This window comes from Pleurodeles waltl, chromosome 8 (genome assembly GCF_031143425.1).
Source record: "Pleurodeles waltl isolate 20211129_DDA chromosome 8, aPleWal1.hap1.20221129, whole genome shotgun sequence".
Taxonomy (NCBI): Eukaryota; Metazoa; Chordata; class Amphibia; order Caudata; family Salamandridae; genus Pleurodeles; species Pleurodeles waltl.
In genome coordinates, this window is record NC_090447.1 from 1,457,114,785 (window position 1) to 1,457,130,297 (window position 15,513).

Below are 15,513 nucleotides of genomic sequence, written 5' to 3' on the forward strand. Positions count from 1 at the left end.
GAAGGCCCTGCAAGTAGCAGGCCTCTCTATCAAGGCATCCAAATGTCAGATAGGGCAGGGAACTGTGGTTTACTTGGGACACCTGGTAGGTGGAAGCCAAGTTCAGCCACTCCAGCCCAAGATCCAGACTATTCTGGACTGGGCAGCTCCAAAAACCCAGACCCAAGTCAGGGCATTCCTTGGCTTGACTGGCTACTATAGGAGGTTTGTGAAGGGATATGGATCAATAGTGACACCCCTCACAGAACTTACCTCCCAGAAAATGCCCAAGAAGGTCAACTGGACTGTAGAATGCCAACAGGCCTTTGACACCCTGAAACAAGCTATGTGCACAGCACCAGTTCTAAAAGCTCCAGATTACTCCACGCAGTTCATTGTGCAGACTGATGCCTCTGAACATGGGATATGGGCAGTTTTGTCCCAAACAAATGATGATGGCCTTGACCAGCCTGTTGCTTTCATTAGCAGGAGGTTACTCCCCAGGGAGCAGTGTTGGAGTGCCATTGAGAGGGAGGCCTTTGCTGTGGTTTGGTCCCTGAAGAAGCTGAGACCATACCTCTTTGGTACCCACTTTGTAGTTCAAACTGACCACAGACCTCTCAGATGGCTATTGCAAATGAAAGGTGAAAATCCAAAACTGTTGAGGTGGTCCATCTCCCTACAGGGAATGGACTTTATAGTGGAACACAGACCTGTGACTGCCCATGCCAATGCAGATGGCCTTTCCAGGTTCTTCCACTTAGAAAATGAAGACTCTCTTGGGAAAGGTTAGTCTCATCCTCTTTCATTTGGGGGGGTGGGGGTTGTGTAAGGGAATGCCTCCTTGGCATGGTTACCCCCTGACTTTTTGCCTTTGCTGATGCCAAGTTATGATTTGAAAGTGTGCTGTGGCCTGCTAACCAGGCCCCAGCACCAGTGTTCTTTCCCTAAAACTGTACCTTTGTCTCCACAATTGGCATACCCTGGCATCCAGGTAAGTCCCTTGTAACTGGTACCCCTGGCACCAAGGGCCCTGATGCCAGGGAAGGTCTCTAAGGGCAGCAGCATGTCTTATGCCAGCCTGGGGACCCCTCACTCAGCACAGACACACTGCTTGCCAGCTTGTGTGTGCTGGTGGGGAGAAAATGACTAAGTCGACATGGCACTCCCCTCAGGGTTCCATGCCAACCTCACACTGCCCATGGCATAGATAAGTCACCCCTCTAGCAGGCCTTACAGCCCTAAGGCATGGTTCACTATACCATAGGTGAGGGCATAAGTGCATGAGCACTATGCCCCTACAGTGTCTAAGCAAAACCTTAGACATTGTAAGTGCAGGGTAGCCATAAGAGTATATGGTCTGAGAGTCTGTCATACATGAACTCCACAGCACCATAATTGCTACACTGAAAACTGGGAAGTTTGGGGTCAAACGTCTCAGCACAATAAATGCACACTGATGCCAGTGTACACTTTATTGTGAAATACACCCCAGAGGGCATCTTAGAGATGCCCCCTGAAAACATACCCGACTTCTAGTGTGGGCTGACTAGTTTTGCCAGCCTGCCACCCACCAGACATGTTGCTGGCCACATGGGGAGTGTGCCTTTGTCACTCTGTGGCTAGTAACAAAGCCTGTACTGGGTGGAGGTGCTTCTCACCTCCCCCTGCAGGAACTGTAACACCTGGCGGTGAGCCTCAAAGGCTCACCCCCTTTGTTACAGCCCCACAGGGCATCCCAGCTAGTGGAGATGCCCGCCCCCTCCGGCCACGGCCCCACTTTTGGCGGCAAGGCCGGAGGAGATAATGAGAAAAACAAGGAGGAGTCACTGGCCAGTCAGGACAACCCCTAAGGTGTCCTGAGCTGATGTGACTCTGACTTTTAGAAATCCTCCATCTTGCAGATGGAGGATTCCCCCAATAGGATTAGGGATGTGCCCCCCTCCCCTCAGGGAGGAGGCAGAAAGAGGGTGTAGCCACCCTCAGGGCTAGTAGCCAAGTCTACTAGATGCCATGGAATAAAAAACAAAAAATAGTGGGGTAGTGGCTACCAACCAGTATTGGCCTGGTTATGCCTCCACCCCAACTGAAGGGGGTAACAGTCTTTCAGCTCTCCCCCGCACACTAAAACATCTTATCCCACGGCAAGCAAGAGGACATTTGATTATTTTGGGTTTTGGTTTTACATTTGGGCCATGAGAGCTCGGATAACTCTCAAAATCGTCCCACTTGACATGGTGAGGGCTGCACTTTATGGACTTTGGTACGCTGCCATGTAGAAAAATCCACAAGACCTAGACACATCTGAAAACTAAACATCTGGGTGATTTCAGGGTGGTGTGTTTCACATGCACCCGCACCATTTTCTTACCCACAATGCCCTGCAAACCTCCAACTTTGCTGGAAATCACACATTTTCCCCACATTTTTGTGAAGGAACCTTCCGGAATCTGCAGGAATCCACAAAATTCCTACTACCCAGCATTGTCTCATCTATACCAATAAAAATTCTGCTGCATTGACTAAAAATGATTTTTTTTCCACACTGCCCTTTTGGACCTGCTTTGGTTCCCCCACAATTTTGACACGTTTTTGGCTCTTCCCTCTCAAAAGCACTTGGCCCAACTACACAAATGAGGTATCATTTTTACCAATCAATCTATCAATCACGTAATTTATAAAGTGCGCTACTCACCCATCAGGGTCTCAAGGCGCTGGGGGGGTGCTACTGGTCGAATAGCCATGTTTTGAGGCGTTTCCTGAAAGTCAGGAGGTCCTGGGTCTAGCGTAGATGGAGCGGTAGGGAGTGCCAGGTCTTGGCGGCGAGGTGAGAGAAGGATCTTCCTCTGGCGGTGGTGCGGCAAATGCGGGGAATGGAGGCGAGGGCTAGGCTGGCGGAGAGGAGCTGGCAGACGGGAGTGTGGAAGGTGAGTCTATTGTTGAGGTAGGCCGGACCTGTGTTGTGGAGGGCTTTGTGTGCGTGGGTGAGTAGTTTGAAGGCAATCCTCTTCGATACGGGTAGCCAGTGTAGGTCTCTGAGGTGGGCAGAGATGTGGTTGCGGCGTGGGACGTCGAGGATGAGTCGGGCGGAGGCGTTTTGGATATGTTGCATTTTCGTTTGTAGTTTGCCCGTGGTTCCTGCATAGAGTGCATTGCCGTAGTCCAGTCGGCTGCTGACCAGGGCGTGGGTGACAGTCTTTCTGGTTTCGATGGGAATCCACTTGAAAATCTTGCAGAGCATGCAAAGGGTGTTGTAGCTGGAAGAGGAGACTGCGTTGACCTGCTGAGTCATGCTGAGTGCTGAGTCCAAGATGATTCCCAGGTTTAGTACTTGGGTGGTGGGTGTGGGTGAGGCTCCTAGAGAGGTAGGCTACCAGGAATCGTTCCAAGTGGAGTGGTTGCTGCCGAAGATGAGAATCTCTGTTTTGGCTGTGTTTAATTTGAGACGGCTTGATTCCATCCAGTTGGCGATGACATGAAGTCCATTGTGGAAGTTGTTTCTTGCTGTTGTAGGGTCTTTCGTGAGGGAGATGATCAGCTTGGTGTCGTCTGCGTAGGATACTATGTTGATGTGGTGGGATCTTGCGATGTTGGCGAGAGGAGCCATGTAAACGTTGAAAAGTGTTGGGCTGAGGAAGGATCCCTGGGGGACGCAACAGATGGTTTTGGAGGATTCTGACAGGTAAGGCGGAAGGGTTCTGCCAGACAGGAATGAAGAGAGATCCATTCAAGGGCCTTGCCGCGGATCCCGGTGTTGTGGAGGTGTGTTGGAAGGGTGTGGTGACAAACGGTGTCGAAGGCTGCGGAGAGGTCCAGGAGGATGAGCGCTGCGGTTTCGCCTTCGTCGAGCATGTTCCTGATGTCATCTATAGCAGCAATGAGTGCGGTCTCAGTGCTGTGGTTCTTGCGAAATCCAGATTGGGAGGTATTGAGCGCTTTGCTGTCTTCCAGGAAGCGGGATAGTTGGCTGTTCACGATTTTCTCAATGACCTTCACTGAGAAGGGGAGGAGGGAGATGGGCCGGTAGTTTTTGGGGTCATCTGGGTCTGCCTTGGGTTTCTTCAACAGGGCGTTGACGTCAGCGTGTTTCCAGCTGTCCGGGAAGGTGGCTGTCTCGAAGGAGCTGTTGATGATGGCACGGAGATGGGGGGCGATGATGTCGCTGGCTTTGTCAAAGATCTGGTGTGGGCAGGGTCCGAGGGGGAGTGGATGGAGGCCATGGTGTTGATGGTGTCTTCATTGTTGATGTAGGTCCAGGCATATAGAGGGTTAACATTGCTTGCTGCGTTGGGTTTGTGGCAGTCCGTGGTTGGCTGGTGGGTCTAGGGTTTGAAGCTGTTGTGGATGTCTTTGATCTTTTGACGGAAGTAAGTGGCGAGGGAGTTGCAGAGCTCCTGTGATGGCGGTGGTTCGTAGGAGCAGGGCCTGGGGTTGGAGAGTTCTTTCATGATGCTGAAGAGCTCTCTGTTGTTATGAGCATTGGTGTCTATGCTGCTTTTGTAGTAGGTTCTTTTGTTGGTGCGGATCAGATGGTGATGTTTGCGGATGGCAGTCTTGAGGGCGATGTGGTTAGATTCGGTAGGTACAAGGCGCCAGGCCTTCTCCATTCTTCGGCATTCCCGTTTGGAGGCCTGTAGGTCGGGGGTGAACCAGCTGGCATTGGATCTGTGGTGGATGTCCGAGTGTTGTTTGAGTAGCGCAAGGGTGTTGGCGCAGTCATCTATCTATTGATGCAGGTTGGTGGTGGCTGAGTTGGCGTCCCGGGTCCTAGGAGGAGGTGCCTGGGCGAGGGTGGAGATCAGCTGTTCTGTCGAAATTCTGTTCTACTACTGGCGGGGGGTTGAGTGGTGAGGTGGTGAGTGACCGGCTCCTGGAAGGAGAAATCAATGCAGCGATGGTCGGTCCAGTGGAGTTCGGTGGTGTGACTGAAGGAGATGTGGTTGCTGGCTGAGAAGATGGGGTTGAGTGTGTGTCCTGCGGTGTGGGTGACGAGTTGCTTGAGGCCGAGGTTGTCGAGTAGGTTGGTGGTGTTGATATCGTTGTTGTTTTCTAGGTGGAAGTTCAGGTCGCCGAGGAGGATATAGTCAGTTGAGGTGAGGGCTTGGGTGCTGATGATGTCGGCGATGTCATCGCAGAAGTGAGGTCGGGGGCCCGGTGGTCTGTAGACCAATGTTCCTCTGAGGGTGGTGTTGGCTTTGACATGGATTTTGAAATGGAGGTGCTCAGCGGAGTTGATGGTGTCGTGGGAGCTGGTGGAGACTCTGATGGTGCTTTTGTGGACTTTGGCAATTCCTCCTCCTGGTTTGTTGGTGCAGTCTCTTCTGGTGATCTTCAGGTATGGCTATGGCTATGTCTGGTTCTGAGGCCGAATTCATCCAGGTTTCAGTGAGAAATGCGACATCAGGTGATGATGAGGTCAGTAGGTCCCATAGTTCGATTGCATGCTTGTGGATGGAGCGGGTGTTGAGCAGAATGCAGCTGAGGTGGTTGTCTGCGTTTCTGTGTCGGAACTTGGTGGTTAGGGTGCAGGTGAAGTTGCAGGCTCTGCAGGAGAAGGGTCCTTTGGTGTGCTTCGGAGTGGACTGGAAGCAGATGGTGGAGCGTCCTGGACTGAGGGCGTGGAGGTCATTGGCTGTGTAGCGGTGATTGGTGGTGCGGCGGCCCGTGGGCCAGGGGGACTGGCAGCGGCTGCCATATGAGGGGAGGCGGGAGAGAGTGGCAGCAGGGAGGAGGGAGGGGAAACAGCGAATGGGAGAGCAGCGGGCGGGGCCACAGGGACGCAGCGGCAGGGAGCGGGAAAAGAAAATAAACGAAATAAAATCAAAAATCCAAAACCCGGCACCTGGATCAGAGGCAGCGGTGAAGGGGACGACCTGCCTGAAGCCAAGAGACTGAGGGGAACGTTGGGTGGTATGATATTTGTCCCGGTGCACTGATCACACACAGAAATGTGGGGAAATTTTATTTTTTTAGCTAGATTTGAGTTTTTCTGAGGATTCTGGGTAAGAAAACATTGGGGAACAACGCAAGTCACACCTTCCTGGACTCCCTAGGGTGTCTGGTTTTCAGAAATGTCTGGGTTTGGTAGGTTTCCCTAGATGGCTGCTGAGCCAAGGACCAAAAACGCAGGTGCCACCCCGCAAAAACAGGTAGTTTTGTATTTGATAATTTTGATGTGTCCAAATAGTGTTTTGGGGCATTTCCTTTCGCGGGCAGTAGGCCTACCCACACAAGTGAGGTACCATTTTTATCAGGAGACTTGGGGGAACGCTGGGTGGAAGGAAATTTGTGGCTCTTCTCAAATTCCAGAACTTTCTGTCACCGAAATGAGAGAAATAAGTGGTTTTTTTGGTCAAATTTTGAGGTTTGCAAAGGATTCTGGGTAACAGAACCTAGTCAGAGCCCCACAAGTCACTCCATTTTAGATTCCTCTAGGTGTCTAGTTTTCAGAACTGTGCAGGTTTGCTAGGTTTCCCTAGGTGCCGGCTGAGCTACAGGCCAAACTCCATAGCTAGGCACTTTACAAAAAACAGCTCTGTTTTCTTTGTAAAAATGTGATGTGTCCACGTTGTGTTTTGGGGCATTTCCGGTCGTGGGCGCAAAGCCTACCCACACGACTGAGGTACCATTTTTATCGGGCGACTTGGGGGAATGGTGGGTGGAAGGAAATTTGTGGCTCCTCTCAGATTCCAGAACTTTCTGTCACTGAAATGAGAGGAAACAGTGTTTTTTTGGCAAGATTTTGAGGTTTGTAAAGGATTCTGGGCAACAGAACCTGGTCAGAGCCCCACAAGTCACCCCATCTTGGATTTCCCTAGGTGTCTAGTTTTCCAAACTGTGCAGGTTTGCTAGGTTTCCTTAGGTGCCGGCTGAGCTAGAGGCCAAAATCCATAGCTAGGCATTTTGCAAAAAACAGCTCTGTTTTCTTTGTGAAAATGTGATGTGTCCATTTTGTGTTTCCTGTCACGAGCATTAGGCCTACCCACGCAAGTGAGGTACCATTTTTATTGGGTGACTTGGGGAACACAGAATAGTAAAACAAGTGTTATTGCCCCTTGTCTTTCTCTACATTTGTTCCTTCCAAATGTAAGACAGTGTGTGAAAAAAATGGATATTTGATAAATTCTCTGTAATTCACATGCTAGTATGGGCACCCCGGAATTCAGAGATGTGCAAATAACCACTGCTTCTCAACACCTTATCTTGTGCCCATTTTGAAAATACAAAGGTTTTCTTGATACCTATTTTTCACTTTTTACATTTCAGCAAATTAATTGCCGTATACCCAGTATAGAATGAAAACCCATTGCAAGGTACAGCTAATTTATTGGTTTTGGGTACCTAGGGTTCTTGATGAACCTACAAGTCCTATATATCCCCGCCACCAGAAGAGTCCAGCAGACGTAATGGTATATTGCTTTAAAAAATATGACATTGCAGGAAAAAGTTACAGAGTAAAAAGTGGAGAAAAATGGCTGTTTTTTCACCTCAATTTCAATATTCTTTTATTTCAGCTGTTATTTTCTGTAGGAAACTCTTGTAGGATATACACAAATGACTCCTTGCTAAATTCAGAATGTTGTCTACTTTTCAGAAATGTTTAGCTGTCTGAGATCCATCATTGGTTTCTCACCCATTTCTGTCACTAACTGGAAGGAGGCTGAAAGCACAAAAAATAGTAAAAATGGGGTATGTCCCAGTAAAATGTCAACATTGAGTTGAAAAATGGGGTTTTATAATTCAAGTCTGCCTGTTCCCGAAAGCTGGGAAGATGGTGATTGTACCACCGCAAACCCTTTGTTGATGCCATTTTCAGGGGAAAAAACACAAGCCTTTTTCTGCAGCCATTTTTTTTTTAAAAAAAAACGAAATTTCCGCTGTATTTTGGCTTATTTCCTGGACTGCTTCAGTGGATCCTGCAAAGTCTGGGTACCTCTAGAATCCCTAGAATGTTGGGAAAAAAGGATGCAAATTTGGCATGGGTAGCTTATATGGAGAAAAAGTTATGAGGGCCTAAGTGCGAACTGCCCTAAATAGCCAAAAAAAGGCTCGCCACAGGAGGGGAAAAGGCCTGGCAGGAAGGGGTTAACGCGTGCTTGTTTTTATTACCACTACACGTACAAACGCATTCATATGCATAGGTATACAAAAGAGACCGATTTAACATACTGTACCTCATATCCAGGAGTATTGGAGTTTGAGCGATGTCTGCGAGGACTTCCCCAGTTTTTGGAGAGATATTGTTTATAAATTCATAGGTATAAAACAGTATTGCATCAGGGATGATTAGCCAGTCTCGCCGTACATGTCTCTTAGAGATGGCCTTCGCATCCAAACCTATGAGGGAAAAAGAACATAGCAGAGAGCCCATGTGTGTGGAAGATAAGAGATTGTGATGAACGACAGGGTGGGAGAGATTGGGGCGCGATAAGAGCAGAGGACAGAGAGAGTGTGAGGGGGAGAGAATAAGAGAGTGTGAGAGAGGCAGAAAGAAAAAGAGCTTAAGAGGCAGAGACAAAGAAAAGATACAGAGACAAGAAGAGAGCGTATAGAAGGGTAGAGAGAGAGAGAAAGATGGTTAGTGCAGTGTAATCTTTAATCGCTGAAGTAAATCAGCAGTGCAGTACCAAAATGTTGACTCACAGCAAACTGTTATCTACTAAAGAGATTAAAAGACACAAGACATGCTAAACCTCATACATACATATCTCACGTAAAACTGCCCTTCGTTGCTATAACACCTGTAGGCGAACTTGAGTGCTAACCTACTGTAATAAATTGCCTGCCCAGAGCAATGCTGGAAAACTGGCTTAGAATATTTCATATTTTGGAGCATCGGGCTCAATATATCTATAAAATGAGTTATGTGTGCTTCTACAAGTGTTCATGTTCCAAAGCTAGAGAAGGTCACAAAAAATAAGATTAATTATAATTTACACTTCCATTAGTTAGTTATCTATTTGAAGTATTTTAAGTCTAACCCTTTCGTTAAAAATGCTGGTGTAGTTTTATGAACTTGTTCCTTAGTGATTGTTTAATAATTGGTATGTGCTGCGCTAAATCTACTACAATTTGGGAATGTGGTAGTGGACATAACGAAAACACGCTCTGCAATGCTTTTTTAAATCAGAAACATGCTTAGTAGAACAATCAGAGCAATCACACATTTGGTTATTTGCTTCTTATAGGTAGGCAACCTTTATTTACGAAAAGTGTTTTTCATAGCGTGGACTAGTCCCAGAGGTGAGAGAGTGCTTTAAACAAGACCAAATTAACAGTTACAGGTTACAAGAGAGAGAGAGTGCCTACAGTACGGAACTGCATAAAACAGAATATGGCTATTATAATATCTAGACCTGTAATATGAGTCAGCACCATGTGAAAATACAGCCACAAAAGCCACATAAGCAGAAGACATAGGGACTGATTTAGATCTTTGCGGAATATGTCCCACCGTTGCTTTTCTGCCGGATTACCTGTCCGCCGACTAGGCGGTCCCTCCACTTTAGTTAGATGCTGGTGGGCCCATAGATGAGACTGCCTGAGCCCCGCTGACAGATTTTAACACCCGCATCGAGGGCACCATAGGTAAAAGGTGCTAGCAGCGTGGCCCCAGCCAGTTTTTTCGCCAAGCCAATCAAATGTGCCTTCCCGCCAAGGCAACTGTGGCGGGGAAACCTCACAAAGGAAAACTACCCCGTCGCTGCTGGAATCGAAGGTGAGCATTCTATATGACTTGTTTACGTTGAATTGTCACTTAATATACAGGTCATAGAAAAAAAATACCTGTGAAAGGCATATGTATAAACTAGTTGTGTCCGGAATTAGATGACAGATGCCTGTATTAATGTCTGTTTCTAAATACAATCAGTTTTTTTTGGGTGTAAGTATTCATTTCCAAAATGAATGATTGCACCAAATATTCAAAGTCCATCACAATTGGAATCAGTGACAATGTCTGAACTTTGCAGTGGGACATGTCACTGAAATGTTTTTGCAGTTATGAATGTGAGTCAGAACATTTACCTCACTGTTACATCAATTCCATTCCATTAACACAACAAATTGTACAGGAATAATCAATGTGGGGCATGCTTTGTGAAAGTTAAACTCTAGTAATCATTCATGAAATATTTCTCTCACATACATTATTTTGGCAATACAACACAGATGTGACAGTTAACAATGTGTGGAATATACAATTTCTCCTGGTTTTGATGCCCTTAACTTGTCTCCTGCATATAGTCCGAGGTAGCCTCCTCAGGGAGGCTATTGGGCACATACCAGGCACCTTGAGGCTTTTACTTGGGAGGAGTGGGAGGAGGTGTGGTAGGTTGTCATGGCAAGGTAAATAAAGAATTCTGAAAGAGGGCTGAGGGTAGGAGGGGTGGGAGTGGATTGTCTGGTTAAAGCAGAGGAGCTGGAGTGGGTGATGTGGTTGTGTCTGTACTTTTGGCAGTTGCATGTGGGTCGCTTTGTTGTCTATGTATTGCTGGAGTGTGATGCATTGCTAGTGTGTAATATTCAGGTGAGTGTGGTTGTTTGGTTCCGGTTGGCGTTGTCATTTGTCTAGGTGTGCTTTTGTGGAGTGTGTTGGTTTAGATGTTTTTGTTCTTGTGGTGGTTGGTGTTTTTGTGGTGTATGTGGATGTAGTGGCAATAGTGTATGTATCTTGAGTGTTTTAATGTATTACTTTGTGTGTTTTCTGCAGGAAAGTGTTGTGTTATGGTTGAATGGAAAAGGATCATGGTGCGAATGGAGTGTGTTGTTTAGTGTGCTAGACAAGTGGACAAATATAGCCATAGTACATCAGGTATGTGCTGCTAGCATCCATTCAATAGCCACCGGCATAGCTCACTGTTAAATGCCACCCGCGATGGACTCCCTATCATGAAACCGCCACCAGAACAACGCCAGTACAACTGTGAAATCTAAATGTGTTCGGTGGTAACCCGCTTGGCGGATGGCAATGGAGTAATGTAAGCCGGCACAGGAGCCCGCTGTGCAATCGGCAGTGCACCTCTTCCGCAACAAAAAACACTCTATTGCGGCGGTCGGATGCTCAGCTGCAATACATCTAAATACAGTGGGCAGGAATACGTTAGCTTGACAGCGTTCTTGAAACACTGCTTCAGAAGGAGATGGAAGTCCTGCCAAGATCCAAATCAGGCCCATAGTAACATACCATAAACAATATACATAGAGTTAAAAATACTGAGGCCCATATTTATCATTGTTTCTTGCAACACAGTAAAACATCTTGCTGCAATGCATGAAAGGGAGCTGGCAGTATAGCATAATATCTATCAAGATATGGCACGTTCCTGCTCTCTGCTTGTGCAGGTGGGCAAGCTGCTGTCTAGCACAAACACAGGCACCCTTGCACACAGGAGGCCTTTCTTAGAGACACTGGCCCTCATTACAATCCTGCGGTCAGTGTTAAAGCGGCGGTAATACCGCAAACAGGCCAGCGGGAAAAAAAATGGGATTACGACCGTGGTGGAAACTGCCAACATAGACAGCCACTTTAACACTCCGACTGCCATGGCGGAACAAACAAACAGTGCGGCGGACACCGCCAACAGACAGGCGGAACACAATGTACCGCCCACCCTATCACAACATGGCTATCCGCCACCTTTTCCAGGGCGGAACCAACGTGAATAAAAACACGGTGGAAACAGTACACAGAAGGGAAAACACTCACCTCTCCACACCCCACGAGGAACCAGGACACCATGGAGCCCGAACTGCAGATCCTGCCGGCGATGGTCTTCCTGCTCCTCTATCAGGACCTCCAACGACGTCAGCGACGACCACAGTGAGTACTGCACCTACAACACAGGGGAGGGGGGAGGGAAAAGAGAGTGACACACACATGCAACACCCCACCTTCACCCACAACACCATACACACAAACACATGCTGCAACCTTACACATACACACCCCACCCCCCCTTGAATAGCGCAAGGACAACAGGAAATGATTGTAACGATTGTAATAAAAAAAAATCCATCAGTCAAAACTCAAAATCCAGTATATACAATTATGTAAACCAACTACACAAGTCCGGATAGTGCACCAATCATTGTCCGTGGACCACTGGGCCCAAAATGCATGGGCGAGGCCCACACTTGATACCTGACTCCAAACGGAGAGAACACTGGAGGGGCATCACATAGAAAATATACAGGCACCTCTAGGGGAGAGGCCACCTCAGCCTGATAAACGCATGACGCCACTGCTCCACGAGGGGGCTCCATGCCCATTGATGTATCCTGGGGAGTGCAAAGCCACAGTCTCTCAAGTCTCTCCAGTGGGTGGTTTGCCCACTGCTTTATCCTGGAGAGTGCAAAGTCACAATCTCTCAAGTCTCTCCAGTGGGTGGTTTGCCCACTGCTTTATCCTGGGGAGTGAAAAGCCACAGTCTCTCAAGTCTCTCTAGTGGGTGGTTTGCCCACTGCTTTATCCTGGGGAGTGCAAAGCCACAGTCTCTCAAATGGATAACAGTCTCCACTGGTTCTGGAGGGGGCGTTGTGCCCATGGTGCTTCATCCTGCCAAGGAATGAGGTAGTGGATGCCTTTCTCCACTGGTTCTGGAGGGAGCTTTGTGCCCAGAGTGCTTCATCCAGCCAAGGACTGAGGTAGTGGATGTGATACTCCACTGGTTTTGGAGGGGGCTTTGTGCCTAGAGTGCTTCATCCTGCCAAGGACTGAGGTAGTGGATGCCTTTCTCCACTGGTTCTGGAGGGGGCTTTGTGCCCAGAGTGCTCCATCCTGCCAAGGACTGAGGTAGTGGATGTGATACTCCACTGGTTCTGGAGGGGGCTTTGTGCCCAGAGTGCTTCATCCTGCCAAGGACTGAGGTAGTGGATGCCTTTCTCCACTGGTTCTGGAGGGGGCTTTGTGCCCAGAGTGCTTCATCCTGCCAAGGACTGAGGTAGTGGATGTGATACTCCACTGGTTCTGGAGGGGGCTTTGTGCCTAGAGTGCTTCATCCTGCCAAGGACTGAGGTGGTGGATGCCTTTCTCCACTGGTTCTGGAGGGGGCTTTGTGCCCAGAGTGCTTCATTCTGCCAAGGACTGAGGTAGTGGATGTGATACTCCACTGGTTCTGGAGGGAGTTTGGGCCCAGAGTGCTCCATGTGCATTGTGGCCGCAACAATACACTCGCCTGGGTGTGTGTGCCACGAAATTGCCGAGGTACAGGTAAGTTGATACACCATGGAGGCAGAGAAATACCCCCACACTGCTGCGGCTTCGCATTCCATATGCAGGTGACAACTGTGATGACAGTGATGCTTCATGGAAGCTGACCAAGTTCCTGGAACTCACCACCAGCCTCGGACGACTGACCACTGGCCATGGCTGCGGTGGTGCCACTGGCTCAGGATGTCGCGGGGCCGCTGGCGGTGCTTGCGGAGGTGTGAGTCGCGGCGGTGCTTGCGGCGGGCTCTGTGGCAGCGGTGCTCGCGGCGGGCTCTGTGGCGGCAGTGCTTGCAGCGGGGTCTGTGGCAACGGTGCTGGCTGCGGGGTCTGTGGCAGCGGTGCTGGTGGCAGGCTCTGTGGCAGCGGTGCTGGCGGTGGGCTCTGTGGCGATGCAGGTGGCGGTGTTCTCCACCGTACAAATTGGCGTCGACGTGGACAGAAGGTGTTACACTGGTCCCTCAGTCGGTGCCACCATGCCCTGTCCTGACCTGCCCTTCAGTTTCTGGCCCTTCCCCACCTTTGATGGTGGCACAGCTGTCTTGCCACTATCCCCTTTTGTTTTCCCTGACTCCTTGGTGGCAGGTGTTTTCGGCTTCTCCCTCTGGGAGGTGGGCACCTTTTTCACCTTGGCAGGTGGCGGAATATCCTTGCCCTCGCTCCGTGGCACACTGGCATCCCTGATGATTGGCGCACTCCATGACCCCACAGATGCTAGCACCACTGTGCCTGGGGATGTGGTGGCTGAGGTGCTGGGTTGGGACCTGGAAAGCCTGGCCCTAGGGGAAGGATGGGGGGGTGAGGTGTAGGGAAGAGGTCAATATAAGCCAGGAAAAGTTTTTTAGACGCACTGGGATGGGTAGATGTAGGAGGTTTGGGAGTGGAAGTAGAGGTAGTGATTGTAGGAGGTGTACGTCTGCTGAATTTGGGTGAAGGTGCATGGGCTGGAGGCTGTTGTGAGGTGGATGGCTGTTGGGTGGGTGTGTGCCTGCGTTTGTGTACTTTGGGAGGAGGGCTCACAGACACACTGGGAGAGGACACTGAGGATGTGTGAATGGTAGTGGGGGTGGTGAGTGCACGTGAGCGGTGTGTGGTGATGGGCGTGCTGGTGATGGAGGTAGTGGCTGAGGATGTAGTGCATGCAGGTGTGAGTGGAGACGAGACTGGGAGGGAGGAGGGAGACGTGGAGGAGGGGGAAACAGTGGAGGCAGTGGATGTTGGTATGTGTGCATGGGTATGATGCTTGTGTGAGTGCCTGTGGGATGTGTGGTGCTTATGTTTGCCTGAGCCACCCTTGTGTGTTGAGGTGTGTGCATGCTGGTCTGATAGTGTGCTTGGGATAGGCTGAGGTACAGGGGATTGGGTCTGGGTGGAGGAAGTTGGAGGGGGGGCTGGACACAGGGACAATGGCTGCCATCAGTGCTGAGGCCAGAACCTGAAATGCTCTCTGTTGGGCTGCCTACCCAGAATGAATGCCCTCCAGATATGCATTTGTTTGTTGCAAATGCCTCTCAACACCCTGGATGGCATTCAGAACGGTAGACTGCCCAACAGTGAGGGATCTCAGGAGGTCAATAGCTTCCTCACTGAGGGCAGCAGGGCTGACTGGGGCAGGGACTGAGGTGCCTGGGTCGAAGGAGATGCCCACCCTCCTGGGTGAGCGGGCACGGGACACACGCTGAGGTGCTGATGGGAAGGCGGTGCAGGTAGGGGGGTGGCGGCTGTACCTGTTGATGCAGGGGCACAGAGAGGCCCGCCACTGTAAGGGAGCTCCCATCAGAGGAGGAGTCGCTGTCACTGCTGTCTGCTCCTGTCCCCGCCGTGGAGCTCCCCTCGCCCTCCGTCCCACTGGTGGCTTCGGACTCCATTGTTTCGCCCTCCAGGGCCAAGTGGGATGCAGCTCCCTCCTGCTCCGGTGCCACTGCTCCTCCACCTGATGCTATTGCACACAGGAACAGGGAGACCACAAAAAGGGGGGGGGAAAGACAGAAGAAAGACATGTTCAGTGCATGCAACACCACTACCGTTGGCGGGCACAACAGACACAGCAGCCCTCTGCACTACGCCATGCACTTATAGTTCCTAGATTTATCACATGCCCATGGGGTACAAGGCCTAAGCCAGATTGCTGCACACCTGGAAGTCACAGGAGCCCGACTATGTGTAGATGGCACTAACCACTAATGGGGTTGAGGTGCCACAGAGCCTGCCTCACAAGGGACCTTGCCTACAAAGCTCGCCCTGGCCTAGGGGAACCCACTGCCCACTCCCCCACCCAGACACCTTGTAATGCATTCAAAGTCAGCAGAATGATAGTGTACTCAACC

The 15,513-nt window shown here is 49.8% G+C and overlaps 1 protein-coding gene across 1 annotated transcript in view; it reads right to left on the bottom strand.

Moving 5' to 3' along the window:
* LOC138249261 (apovitellenin-1-like) overlaps nucleotides 1-15,513 on the bottom strand; it is a 136,417-nt gene that overhangs the window by 58,787 nt on the left and 62,117 nt on the right. The window contains exon 3 of the mRNA XM_069203230.1: nucleotides 8,154-8,316. Coding sequence (XP_069059331.1) covers nucleotides 8,154-8,316 — 163 coding nt within the window. The remainder of the gene's footprint in view (nucleotides 1-8,153; nucleotides 8,317-15,513) is intronic.